The following is a 14,296-nucleotide window of genomic DNA, read 5'->3' on the forward strand; positions in this document are numbered from 1 at the left end:
AGGCTTAGGCCAGAGCTGCCATACTCTTTTCTGCTAGGTATAGACCAGAGCTGCCATACTCCCTCCTGCTAGGTATAGACCAGAGCTGCCATACTCCTTCCTGCTATGTATAGACCAGAGCTGCCATACTCCCTCCTGCTAGGCTTAGGCCAGAGCTGCCATACTCTTTTCTGCTAGGTATAGACCAGAGCTGCCATACTCCCTCCTGCTAGGTATAGACCAGAGCTGCAATACTCCTTCATGCTAGGTATAGACCAGAGCTGCCATACTCCTTCATGATAGGTATAGACCAGAGCTGCCATACTCCCTCCTGCTAGGTATAGACCAGAGCCGCCATACTCCCTCCTTCTAGGCTTAGACCAGAGCCGCCATACTCCCTCCTGCTACGTTTAGACCAGAGCCGCCATACTCCCCCCTTCTAGGTATAGACCAGAGCTGCCATACTCCCTCCTGCTAGGTATAGACCAGAGCTGCCATACTCCGTCCTGCTAGGTATAGACCAGAGCCGCCATACTCCCTCCTTCTAGGTATAGACCAGACCTGCCATACTCCCTCCTGCTAGGCTTAGACCAGAGCCGCCATACTCCCTCCTGCTAGGCTTAGACCAGAGCTGCCACACTCCCTCCTTCTAGGCTTAGACCAGAGCCGCCATACTCCCTCCTTCTAGGCTTAGACCAGAGCTGCCATACTCGCTCCTTCTAGGCTTAGACCAGAGCCGCCATACTCCCTCCTTCTAGGTATAGACCAGAGCTGCCATACTCCCTCCTGCTAGGCTTAGACCAGAGCCGCCATACTCCCTCCTGCTAGGCTTAGACCAGAGCTGCCACACTCCCTCCTTCTAGGCTTAGACCAGAGCCGCCATACTCCCTCCTTCTAGGTATAGACCAGAGCTGCCATACTCCCTCCTGCTAGGCTTAGACCAGAGCCGCCATACTCCCTCCTGCTAGGCTTAGACCAGAGCTGCCACACTCCCTCCTTCTAGGCTTAGACCAGAGCTGCCATACTCCTTCATGATAGGTATAGACCAGAGCTGCCATACTCCTTCCTGCTAGGCTTAGACCAGAGCTGCCATACTCCTTCCTGCTATGTATAGACCAGAGCTGCCATACTCCCTCCTGCTAGGCTTAGACCAGAGCTGCCATACTCCTTCCTGCTATGTATAGACCAGAGCTGCCATACTCCCTCCTTCTAGGCTTAGACCAGAGCCGCCATACTCCCTCCTTCTAGGCTTAGACCAGAGCTGCCATACTCCTTCATGATAGGTATAGACCAGAGCTGCCATACTCCTTCCTGCTAGGCTTAGACCAGAGCTGCCATACTCCTTCCTGCTATGTATAGACCAGAGCTGCCATACTCCCTCCTGCTAGGCTTAGACCAGAGCTGCCATACTCCTTCCTGCTATGTATAGACCAGAGCTGCCATACTCCTTCCTGCTAGGCTTAGACCAGAGCTGCCATACTCCTTCCTGCTATGTATAGACCAGAGCTGCCATACTCCCTCCTGCTAGGCTTAGGCCAGAGCTGCCATACTCTTTTCTGCTAGGTATAGACCAGAGCTGCCATACTCCCTCCTGCTAGGTATAGACCAGAGCTGCCATACTCCCTCCTGCTAGGTATAGACCAGAGCTGCCATACTCCTTCCTGCTATGTATAGACCAGAGCTGCCATACTCCCTCCTGCTAGGCTTAGGCCAGAGCTGCCATACTCTTTTCTGCTAGGTATAGACCAGAGCTGCCATACTCCCTCCTGCTAGGTATAGACCAGAGCTGCAATACTCCTTCATGCTAGGTATAGACCAGAGCTGCCATACTCCTTCATGATAGGTATAGACCAGAGCTGCCATACTCCCTCCTGCTAGGTATAGACCAGAGCCGCCATACTCCCTCCTTCTAGGCTTAGACCAGAGCCGCCATACTCCCTCCTGCTACGTTTAGACCAGAGCCGCCATACTCCCCCCTTCTAGGTATAGACCAGAACTGCCATACTCCCTCCTGCTAGGTATAGACCAGAGCTGCCATACTCCGTCCTGCTAGGTATAGACCAGAGCCGCCATACTCCCTCCTTCTAGGTATAGACCAGACCTGCCATACTCCCTCCTGCTAGGCTTAGACCAGAACCGCCATACTCCCTCCTGCTAGGCTTAGACCAGAGCTGCCACACTCCCTCCTTCTAGGCTTAGACCAGAGCCGCCATACTCCCTCCTTCTAGGCTTAGACCAGAGCTGCCATACTCGCTCCTTCTAGGCTTAGACCAGAGCCGCCATACTCCCTCCTTCTAGGTATAGACCAGAGCTGCCATACTCTCTCCTGCTAGGCTTAGACCAGAGCCGCCATACTCCCTCCTGCTAGGCTTAGACCAGAGCTGCCACACTCCCTCCTTCTAGGCTTAGACCAGAGCCGCCATACTTCCTCCTTCTAGGCTTAGACCAGAGCCGCCATACTCCCTCCTTCTAGGCTTAGACCAGAGCTGCCATACTCCCTCCTTCTAGGCTTAGACCAGAGCCGCCATACTCCCTCCTTCTAGGCTTAGACCAGAGCTGCCATACTCGCTCCTTCTAGGCTTAGACCAGAGCCGCCATACTCCCTCCTTCTAGGTATAGACCAGAGCTGCCATACTCCCTCCTGCTAGGCTTAGACCAGAGCCGCCATACTCCCTCCTGCTAGGCTTAGACCAGAGCTGCCACACTCCCTCCTTCTAGGCTTAGACCAGAGCCGCCATACTCCCTCCTTCTAGGCTTAGACCAGAGCCGCCATACTCCCTCCTTCTAGGCTTAGACCAGAGCTGCCATACTCCCTCCTTCTAGGCTTAGACCAGAGCCGCCATACTCCCTCCTTCTAGGCTTAGACCAGAGCCGCCATACTCCTTCCTTCTAGGCTTAGACCAGAGCTGCCATACTCGCTCCTTCTAGGCTTAGACCAGAGCCGCCATACTCCCTCCTTCTAGGCTTAGACCAGAGCCGCCATACTCCCTCCTTCTAGGCTTAGACCAGAGCCGCCATACTCCCTCCTTCTAGGCTTAGACCAGAGCTGCCATACTCCCTCCTGCTAGGTATAGACCAGAGCTGCCATACTCCTTCCTACTAGGTATAGACCAGAGCTGCCATACTCCCCCCTTCTAGGTATAGACCAGAGCTGCCATACTCCCTCCTGCTAGGTATAGACCAGAGCTGCCATACTCCGTCCTGCTAGGTATAGACCAGAGCCGCCATACTCCCTCCTTCTAGGTATAGACCAGAGCTGCCATACTCCCTCCTTCTAGGCTTAGACCAGAGCCGCCATACTCCCTCCTTCTAGGCTTAGACCAGAGCCGCCATACTCCCTCCTTCTAGGCTTAGACCAGAGCTGCCATACTCCCTCCTTCTAGGCTTAGACCAGAGCCGCCATACTCCCTCCTTCTAGGCTTAGACCAGAGCCGCCATACTCCTTCCTTCTAGGCTTAGACCAGAGCTGCCATACTCCCTCCTTCTAGGCTTAGACCAGAGCCGCCATACTCCCTCCTGCTAGGTATAGACCAGAGCCACCATACTCCCTCCTTCTAGGCTTAGACCAGAGCCGCCATACTCCCTCCTTCTAGGCTTAGACCAGAGCCGCCATACTCCCTCCTTCTAGGCTTAGACCAGAGCTGCCATACTCCCTCCTGCTAGGTATAGACCAGAGCTGCCATACTCCTTCCTACTAGGTATAGACCAGAGCTGCCATACTCCCCCCTTCTAGGTATAGACCAGAGCTGCCATACTCCCCCCTTCTAGGTATAGACCAGAGCTGCCATACTCCGTCCTGCTAGGTATAGACCAGAGCCGCCATACTCCCTCCTTCTAGGTATAGACCAGAGCCACCATACTCCCTCCTTCTAGGCTTAGACCAGAGCCGCCATACTCCCTCCTTCTAGGCTTAAGGTACCGTCACACTAAGCGACGCTGCAGCGATAGCGACAACGATGCCGATCGCTGCAGCGTCGCTGTTTGGTCACTGGAGAGCTGTCACACAGACCGCTCTCCAGCGACCAACGATGCCGAGGTCCCTGGGTAACCAGGGTAAACATCGGGTTGCTAAGCGCAGGGCCGCGCTTAGTAACCCGATGTTTACCCTGGTTACCAGAGTAAAATGTAAAAAAAACAAACACTACATACTTACATGCGTCCCCCGGCGTCCGCTTCCTGCAATGACTGAGCGCCGGCAGTAGCAGGGCACAGCGGTGACGTCACCGCTGTGCTGTGCTTTCACTTTCACTTTGCGGCGCTCAGTCAGTGTGGGAAGCGGACGCCGGGGGACGCATGTAAGTATGTACTGTTTGTTTTTTTTACATTTTACGCTGGTAACCAGGGTAAACATCGGGTTACTAAGCGCGGCCCTGCGCTTAGTAACCCGATGTTTACCCTGGTTACCAGTGTAAAATATCGCTGGTATCGTTGCTTTTGGTGTCAAACACAACGATACACGGCGATCGGACGACCAAATAAAGTTCTGAACTTTATTCAGCGACCAGCGACATCACAGCAGGATCCTGATCGCTGCTGCGTGTCAAACGAAACGATATCGCTAGCCAGGACGCTGCAACGTCACGGATCGCTAGTGATATCGTTTAGTGTGACGGTACCTTTAGACCAGAGCTGCCATACTCGCTCCTTCTAGGCTTAGACTAGAGCCGCCATACTCCCTCCTTCTAGGCTTAGACCAGAGCCGCCATACTCCCTCCTTCTAGGCTTAGACTAGAGCCGCCATACTCCCTCCTTCTAGGCTTAGACTAGAGCCGCCATACTCCCTCCTTCTAGGCTTAGACTAGAGCCGCCATACTCCCTCCTTCTAGGCTTAGACCAGAGCTGCCATACTCCCTCCTTCTAGGCTTAGACTAGAGCCGCCATACTCCTTCCTGCTAGGCTTAGACTAGAGCCGCCATACTCCCTCCTTCTAGGCTTAGACCAGAGCCGCCATACTCCCTCCTTCTAGGCTTAGACTAGAGCCGCCATACTCCCTCCTTCTAGGCTTAGACTAGAGCCGCCATACTCCCTCCTTCTAGGCTTAGACCAGAGCTGCCATACTCGCTCCTTCTAGGCTTAGACTAGAGCCGCCATACTCCCTCCTTCTAGGCTTAGACTAGAGCCGCCATACTCCTTCCTGCTAGGCTTAGACTAGAGCCGCCATACTCCCTCCTGCTACGTTTAGACTCGAGGTGTTGTTGCCATCAGTATGTCTGAGTGGTTAGCATTGTGTTTGCTGTGCTTTGGTCCAAATAAAGCTATCTCCATGGAGTCTGTTTTCCTCCCGGGTTTCCTCCAATATTACTATTTCTTCCCACCCTCCAGAAATATATTACAAGGTTGTTTAAAGACTACTAGGATAACAAATAGGAGCGTAGAATCTCTTAATATATAAAGTTTATTCAATTCCTATAATTAAAACATATGTGTTATAATAAACTCAGTGACACAATGGAGGACACAAAAATCTGTGTAATTACAGTAGATACAGCTAATATCACTGCAGGGCTCGTAGATGACAATCACGGCCATAATGGTAGATCATAACTGCTGAAAGGTAAAAGAAATTCCTTATGTGTCCGACACGATGGTGTGATGTGCGCTCCTGCTGCCCCAATGCACGTTTCACCCTGGCTTCATCAGGGGGCGTCCGGCTCGTCTCTAGTTGGGACCTGCGGATTATCTTTCATTTCTTCATTCACAGTCGGAGCCGCCAGAACTTTCTCATCTTTATGTAGTGTCACTATAGAACATCTGGCCTTGTGTCTATACGGCCGCGTTCGCACAGAGCATAAATACTGTGTTTTTTGTTTTCTGCAGGATCCGCATCAAACTACGCAATAACAATCTTCCTGTTATTTTATGCTTTTTTGGTGCAGATGTGATTATTTTTTATATAAAATAGTTTTTATTGTGTAAAAGCGCCAAAACATAAAAAAATGATATAAATGAGGTATCGCTGTAATCGTACTGACCCGAAGAATAACGCTGCTTTATCAGTTTTACCAAACGTAGAACGGTATAAAGGCCTCCCCCAAAAGAAATTCAGGAATTGCTGGTTTTTATTCATTCTGCCTCCCAAAAATCGGAATAAAAGCGATCAAAAAATGTCATGTGCCCGAAAATGTTACCAATAAAAACGTCAACTCGTCCCACAAAAAACAAGACCTCACATGACTCTGTGGACCAAAATATGGATAAATTATAGCTCTCAAAATGTGGTGATGCGAAAAACTATTTTTTGCAATAAAAAGCGTCTCTTAGCGCGTGATAGCTGCCAATCAAAAACCCGCTATAAAAACCCACTATAAATAGTAAATCAAACCCCCCTTTATCACCCCCTTAGCTAGGGAAAAATAATACAATTAAAAAAATGTAATTTTTTCCATTTTCCCATTAGGGTTAGGGTTAAGGCTAAAGTTAGGGTTAGGGTTGGGGCTAAAGTTAGGGTTGGGGCAAAAGTTAGGGTTGGGGCTAAAGTTAGGGCTAGGGTTGGGGACAAAGTTAGGGTTAGGGCTGGGGCTAAAGTTAGGGTTGAGGCTAAAGTTAGGGTTTGGATTATGTTTACAGTTGGGGTTAGGGTTGGGATTAGGGTTAGGGGTGTGTCAGGGTTAGGGGTGGGGTAAGGGTTATGGTTAGGGTTGGGATTAGGGTTAGGGGTGTGTTCCGGTTAGGGGTGTGGTTAGAGTTATGGTTGGGATTAGGGTTAGGGGTGTGTTTGGATTACGATTGGAGTTAGAATTGGGGGGGGTTTCCACTGTTTCGGCACATCAGGGGCTCTCCAAACGCGATATGGCGTTCGATCTCAATTCCAGCCAATTCTGCGTTGAAAAAGTAAAATGGTGTTCCTTCCCTTCCCTTCATGCGCCCAAACAGTGGTTCCCCCCCATATATTGGGTATCAGCGTACTCAGGACAAATTGGACAACAACTTTTGCAGTCCAATTTCTCCTGATACCCTTGTGAAAATATAATTTTGGGGGCTAAATTATCATTTTCGTGGAAAAAAATATATATTTTTTTTCACGGCTCTGCATTATAAACTTTAGCGAAACACTTGGGGGTTCAAAGTTCTCACAACACATCTAGATAAATTCCTTGGGGGGTCTAGTTTCCAATATGGGGTCACTTGTGGGAGTTTCTACTGTTTAGGTACATCAGGAGCTCTGCAAACGCAACGTGACGCCCGCAGACCATTCCATCAAAGTCTGCATTACAAAGCAGCGCTCCTTCCCTTCCGAGCTCTGCCATGCGCCCAAACAGTGGTTTACCCCCACATATGGGGTATCAGCGTACTCAGGACAAATTGATCAACAACGTTTGGGGTCCAATTTGTCCTGTTACCCTTGGGAAAATAAAAGATTTGGGGCGAAAAGATCATTATTGTGAAAAAAAGATGATTTTTTTTTTTACGGCTCTACATTATAAACTTCTGTGAAGCACTTGGGGGTTCAAAGTTCTCACCACACATCTCGATAAGTTCCTTAGGGGGTCTACTTTCCAAAATTGTGTCACTTGTGGGGGGTTTCTACTGTTTAGGCACATCAGGGGCTCTGCAAACGCGACATGGTGTCCGATCTCAATTCCAGCCAATTTTGCATTGAAAAGTCAAACGGCGCTCCTTCCCTTCCGAGCTCTGCCATGCGCCCAAACAGTAGTTTACCCCCACATATGGGGTATCAGCGTACTCAGGACAAATTGCACAACAACTTTTGTGGTCCAATTTCTCCTGTTACCCTTGGTGAAATAAAACACATTGGATCTGAAGTAAAAATTTTGTAAAAAAAATTAAATGTTCAATTTTTTTTAAACATTCCAAAAATTCCTGTGAAACACCTGAAGGGTTAATAAACTTCTTGAATGTGGTTTTGAGTACCTTGAGGGGTGCAGGTTTTAGAATGGTGTCACTTTTGGGCATTTTCTGCCATATAGGCCCCTCAAAGTCACTTAAGTGCTCCCTAAAAAAAAAATGGTTTTGCAAATTTTGTTGTAAAAATGAGAAATCGCTGGTCAACTTTTAATCCTTATAACTTCCTAACAAAAAAAATTATGTTTCCAAAATTGTGTTAATGTAAAGTAGACATGTGGGAAATGTTATTTATTAACTATTTTGCATGATATGACTCTAATTTAAGGGCATAAAAACTAAAAGTTTAAAAATTGCAAAATTTTCAAAATTTTCGCCAAATTTCAGTTTTTTTCACAAATAAGCGCAAGTCATATCAAAGAAATGTTACCACTATCATGAAGTACAATATGTCACGGGAAAACATTCTAAGAATCATCAGGATTAGTGTTGAGCGATACCATCCGATACTTGAAAGTATCGGATCTGATCCGATACCGATACCCGATACCAATACAAGTGAATGGGACTCAAGTATCGGACGGTATCCCTGATGGTTCCCAGGGTCTGAAGGAGAGGAAACTCTCCTTCAGGCCCTGGGATCCATATTAATGTGTAAAATAAAGAATTAAAATAAAAAATATTGATATACTCACCTCTCCGACGCAGCCTGGACCTTACCGCTGTGAACCGGCAGCCTTCTTTGCTTAAAATGAGCGCGTTCAGTACCTTCCATGACGTCACGGCTTCTGATTGGTCGCGTGCCGCTCATGTGACCGCCACGCGACCAATCACAAGCCATGACGTCATCCCTCAGGTTCTAAATTCCTAGAAGGGAATTTAGGACCTGAGGGATGACGTCGCGGCTTGTGATTGGTCGCGTGGCGGTCACATGAGCGGCACGCGACCAATCAGAAGCCGTGACGTCATGGAAGGTGCTGAACGCGCTCATTTTAAGCAAAGAAGGCTGCCGGTTACTACCAGGGCGCGTCCGAGGGTGAGTATATCCCTATTTTTTATTTTAATTCTTTATTTTTTACATGGATATGGATCCCAGGGCCTGAAGGAGAGTTTCCTCTCCTTCAGATCCTGGGAACCATACACTGGGAACTTCCGATTCCGATTCCCGATACCACAAAAGTATCGGATCTCGGTATCGGAATTTCCGTTACAGCAAATATCGGCCGATACCCGATACTTGCGGTATCGGAATGCTCAACACTAATCAGGATCCGTTGAAGCGTTTCAGAGTTATGACTCCATAAAGTGACAGTGGTCAGAATTGAAAAAAATGGCCTGGTCAGGAAGTTGAAAACAGTCTTCGGGGTGAAGGGGTTAATAAAGTATCTACAGTTTTTTCCTGTGTTTCTTAGGCTCCACATTGAAAACTCTAGAAAAAAAAACAACAAAACCACACAGTTCAGCCGCGTCTTTAGCCACACAGGGGCTGGAGTCATCAGACATCATATGCACAGAGGGCGGAGTCAGCAGGTGCACAGGGGACAGAGTCATTAGACATCAGCTGCACAGAGGCGGAGTCAGCAGACATCAGACACACAGGGGGCGGAGTCATCAGACATCAGATGCACAGGTTGTGGAGTCAGCAGACATCAGACACACAGGGGGCGGAGTCATTAGTCATCAAATGCACAGGCGGTGGAGTCATCAGACACACAGGGGACAGAGCCATCAGACATCAGACACACAGGGGGCGGAGTCATTAGTCATCAGATGCACAGGCGGTGGAGTCATCAGACACACAGGGGACAGAGCCATCAGACATCAGCTGCACAGAGGGCGGAGTCAACAGATGCACAGGGGACAGAGTCATCAGACATCAGACACACAGGGGGCGGAGTCATTAGTCATCAGATGCACAGGCGGTGGAGTCATCAGACACACAGGGGACAGAGCCATCAGACATCAGCTGCACAGAGGGCGGAGTCAACAGATGCACAGGGGACAGAGTCATCAGACATCAGCTGCTCAGAGGGCGGGGTCAACAGATGCACAGGGGGCGGAGTCATCAGACATCAGCTGCACAGAGGGCGGAGTCAACAGATGCACAGGGGACGGAGTCATCAGACATCAGCTGCACAGAGGGCGGAGTCAACAGATGCACAGGGGACAGAGCCATCAGACATCAGCTGCACAGAGGGCGGGGTCAACAGATGCACAGGGGGCGGAGTCATCAGACATCAGCTGCACAGAGGGCGGAGTCAACAGATGCACAGGGGACAGAGCCATCAGACATCAGCTGCACAGAGGGCGGGGTCAACAGATGCACAGGGGATGGAGTCATCAGACATCAGCTGCACAGAGGGCGGAGTCAGCAGACATCGGACACACGGGGTGGAGTCATTAGACATCAGATGTACAGGGGCGGAGTCGTCAGACATCAGATGTACAGGGGGCAGAGTCAGCAGACATCAGTCACATGGGGTGGAGTCATTAGACATCAGATGCACAGGGGGTGGAGTCATCAGACATCAGATGCACAGGGGGTGGAGTCATCTGGCGCAGAAAGGGCAGAGTTATCAGACATCAGGTGCACATGGGCGGAGTTATCAGACATCAGGCACCCAGGAGGTGGAGTCATCATACATCAGGCGCACTGGAGGTGGAGTCATCATACATCAGATGCACAGGGGTGGAGTCATCATACATCAGATGCACAGGGGTGGAGTCATCATACATCAGATGCACAGGGGTGGAGTCATCATACATCAGATGCACAGGGTGGAGTCATCATACATCAGATGCACAGGGGTGGAGTTATCAGACATCAGGCACCCAGGAGGCGGAGTTATCATACATCAGGCGCACTGGAGGCAGAGTCATCAGACATCAGATGCACAGGGGGCAGAGTCATCAGACATCAGACATCAGGTGCACAGGGGCCGAAGTCATCAGTCATCATATGCACATGGGCGAAGTTATCAGACATCAGGCACCCAGGAGGCGGAGTCATCATACATCAGATGCACAGGGGCGGAGTCATCAGATGCACAGGCGGCAGAGTCGTAAAACTCACAGCGGGCTCAGTTCTCATGAAATCACATCCACTTTGCTTGGACAGTTACAGCAGAATTTCTGTGCAACAAAAGAAGCAGAAAAAATGCGGCACTTAAGGCTCCATGTGAACAAGGTCTAAATGTCCAAGCAAAGTGGATGTGTTATCCTGAATTCTCCGCCCTCGGTCTGAAGACGCTGCTGAACTCTGCTGGTTTGGTGCTTTTTTCTCTATAAGTGTCTATGTAGAGTCTGTGCAGAATCAAAGCTTTTCTGTATTGAAAAAAACATAAAAAATGCAGAATCACATCTGTGCCAAAAACGCATCAAGAATGGGGGAAAATGTATAAAAGAAAAGCAGCAAACACGCGATAATCAGAGAAGATTGGTTTTGTGTTGTGTTGTGTTGTTCCATTTTTGTGACATTTTTATGGGTTTAATGGAGAAATCAATCAATCACACCATATTCTTAACATCATTTACCAATCTCTGTAAATAATCTGAGAGCTGTGTTGTGCGGGTCGTCACAATCACAGGGACACCAAATACGTCCATGTTATGTACTGATTTCTGATGTTTATTAGTTACATTAATAATGACCTTATTGTAATTGTTTTTTATTATGTTTAGTAATTTTATAGGAAGAAAAAATACTCTTTTACTTTCCCTCTAGAATACAGGAACATAGAAATACACTGCTACGTACAGAGATATCTCTATGTATCTGTATAATCCTCCCAGTGACATCAATAGAGCCTGTGGCTTCGAGCCTCATCTTCTGTGGCAATGTTGTAAGTCATGGGTTCAAGGCCAAGAGAGTCTCAGAAAAAAAAGGAGAAAATTACAATAGTTATTTATTATTTGTAGCTGTTTTATAGGAACAAAACCATCTGACTTTTTGCTCACCTCTAGAATACAGTGACATAGAAACACACTGCTCCATACAATGTATCTCTGTGCACCTGTACCTTCTGTTTCTGGGTTTATTACCAAATGCTCCAATCTTCATGAATGGGGGCTGTGAATTAAGGTCAAATACAGACTGTGAAATATTGTCGCTCTATAGTTGTGTGAATGAGCCTGAAGATCAGTGAAGATGATTTATGCGCCACTAATAAGTCTCCTTCTATTTTCCTTTAGGGTGAAACACACAATCCAGAGCTTGGAGTTCGGACCCTCAACGTATCGACTCTAAAACAATTCTACACTGTTTACAAAAACTTTTTAGTAGGAAAATACAAATTTGTTATGGTGTCTCTGTGCAGAAGCCTTCAGCATAGATGAAGCGTGGCCTGGACAGAGGTCGCCTTCGCTCCACTCCACAAAACAGGGACTACTGATGGATGCAAGTGTTTGTAACGATGGACGACTTATGTGTTTGTAGCGTTATGTGTTTATTCTACAGTGGAAAAAGGTCAATGGTATGAAGAGTTTATATTTGATATTAAGTTAAATTGTAAATAGTCGGATATATTTATCTTTGGCTTAAATAAATATATTTTCTTGTGCTCTGGTGGTGTTCTTGATGTTGGTGCCTGGCAGGACACCAGTCTCGGTGATGACCACAGGATACATTCGCTTTGTGCTTTGTCATTCATCTTGTTTACAGCAGATGTAGTTTAAAGCGAAATATGAAGGGAACGGAGAATTCCCAGCCATTCTCTGGCTCCAAAGAGGACCAGAGTGATGACGCCACGCTTCGCCAAGCCACTTCCCCATGTGACAGATCTTTCCTGCCATAAGCATCTGTAGTCGGCCGTCTGTTATCACTGGCATACTACTTCCCAGTAAGCCGAGAGAAAATGTGGAGTAACAGGCAGGACTCCTAATTACATAATTACAGCCACAAAGGCTAAACATCGGCAGCTAAATACGGCCATTGTGCTCCACGCAATTTCCGTGCAACGTCTGTAGAACTTCAGGCAGCAAGTCTTCTGATTATCCTGACACATGACGCATTCTGGTGACCGGTGGAGAATCCACAGATCAAAGCGTCCTGAAAACTGCTTAGAAGAGTGAATCAAAGGTCTCCGTGTCCTGACATTATCTACGGCTCTCACCCTAATGTCTACACTCATGTTGACTGTTCAGAAAAGGCTTGAAGAAGATAAGACATACTGGTACTCCAAATGGTGCAACAAATCCCAGCCCTTTGGGTCACCATTCCATAGCGCGGATAACTTACCCTATACCTCCTGCTGCTCTCATTGCAGTCCGTGTCTGATGAAGGCCCATGTCATAAGGTCAAAATGTCATTGACTCACTCTTTGGACTGCCCAGATTTGTTATGCTATTTTGAGTGCCAAGTATCTCTTCTTCATGTGCATTGGGGGGAGCTCTTCTTGAGTTCCCAATTCTGTTCTTCAAGAGTGCCGTATACCTACCACTATACTGTGTGGAAAGGGCAGCAACGTTTCCAGCGCTATCGAAAAAATGTAAAAGGAAATCTGCCCAGTCCCCTACTGTTCCCAGCTGTTTGGGTATACATGGGGATTTCTTCAATCTGATCGTATCTTTTACGTGCCCCATCATACACAATGGACTGACATCAGCCGAACCCGCTAATGTTGACAGTTTTGGTTGACAATCTAATGTGTATGGGGCCACGGACAGATTATTGTCAGGTGAGATAAGGGATGTCTGAGCTTGGCCTGCTGATCATGTTCCTCTCCCTGAGACAATCCAGAGATGTAGGGCAGCGGCTCTGTCATAGAAAACACGGGTGCGCTCACCCCTGTATATGGGAGAGTCGGCGGCTAGGGATGAGTGAACGTGCTCATATGCGCTCCTTACTTGGCGAGTAATGGGTGGTGCTTGATGTACAACTCAAATCCCTGCCTCGCATCTTTGGAGCCTGTTATGCAGCTAATAATCAGGCAGATATTGCCTGTGAGTCACTGTAATGCCGTAGCCATCTTGGTTGTGGCATTACTGTGATTGGCTGGCCGTGTGACAGCATCAAAGGTTATAAAAGGACAGGTGCCGCCCAGCTCAGCTCACTGACACTATTGCACAATTCTGTGACTCTTGGTATTGCAGGGAGAGAGTGCTTGTCTAGGGTTCTGGGTGCATGGTATAAGGAATCAGAAGCCTATAGTGTAGATACTGGTGCTGAAGCTGAGACATCATAGTGACAGTCTTTCAAAGGGCTAATCGTTTGTATCTCACACAATCTGCATTTAGCCTAGGGAGGGAGAGAGTGTTGCAGGAACAGCTAGAGTGACAGTCTATAGGCAGGGATTAGGGCTGTGCAGTCTGTAGACAGGGATTAGGGCTGTGCAGTCTGTAGACAGGGATTAGGGCTGTGCAGTCTGTAAACAAGGATTAGGGCTGTGCAGTCTGTTGGCAAATATATAGCGGCAGCTTTTTTGTTAGGGATGAAAAAATGTAATATATTTTGATTCATCAAGTTTTACGTGCCTTGAGGTAACATTTTCTAGGGCTTCATTTCTCAGACATACAC

At 48.1% G+C, this 14,296-nt stretch overlaps 1 protein-coding gene across 1 annotated transcript in view; it reads left to right on the plus strand.

The window, feature by feature from the left end:
• LOC143773234 (erythropoietin-like) overlaps nucleotides 1–12,341 on the plus strand; it is a 175,120-nt gene extending 162,779 nt beyond the window's left edge. The window contains exon 5 of the mRNA XM_077260726.1: nucleotides 11,974–12,341. Coding sequence (XP_077116841.1) covers nucleotides 11,974–12,117 — 144 coding nt within the window. The 3' untranslated portion in view covers nucleotides 12,118–12,341. The remainder of the gene's footprint in view (nucleotides 1–11,973) is intronic.
• The last annotated feature ends 1,955 nt before the right edge of the window (nucleotides 12,342–14,296 follow it).

The sequence above is a fragment of the Ranitomeya variabilis genome, chromosome 5 (genome assembly GCF_051348905.1).
Source record: "Ranitomeya variabilis isolate aRanVar5 chromosome 5, aRanVar5.hap1, whole genome shotgun sequence".
NCBI lineage: Eukaryota > Metazoa > Chordata > Amphibia > Anura > Dendrobatidae > Ranitomeya > Ranitomeya variabilis.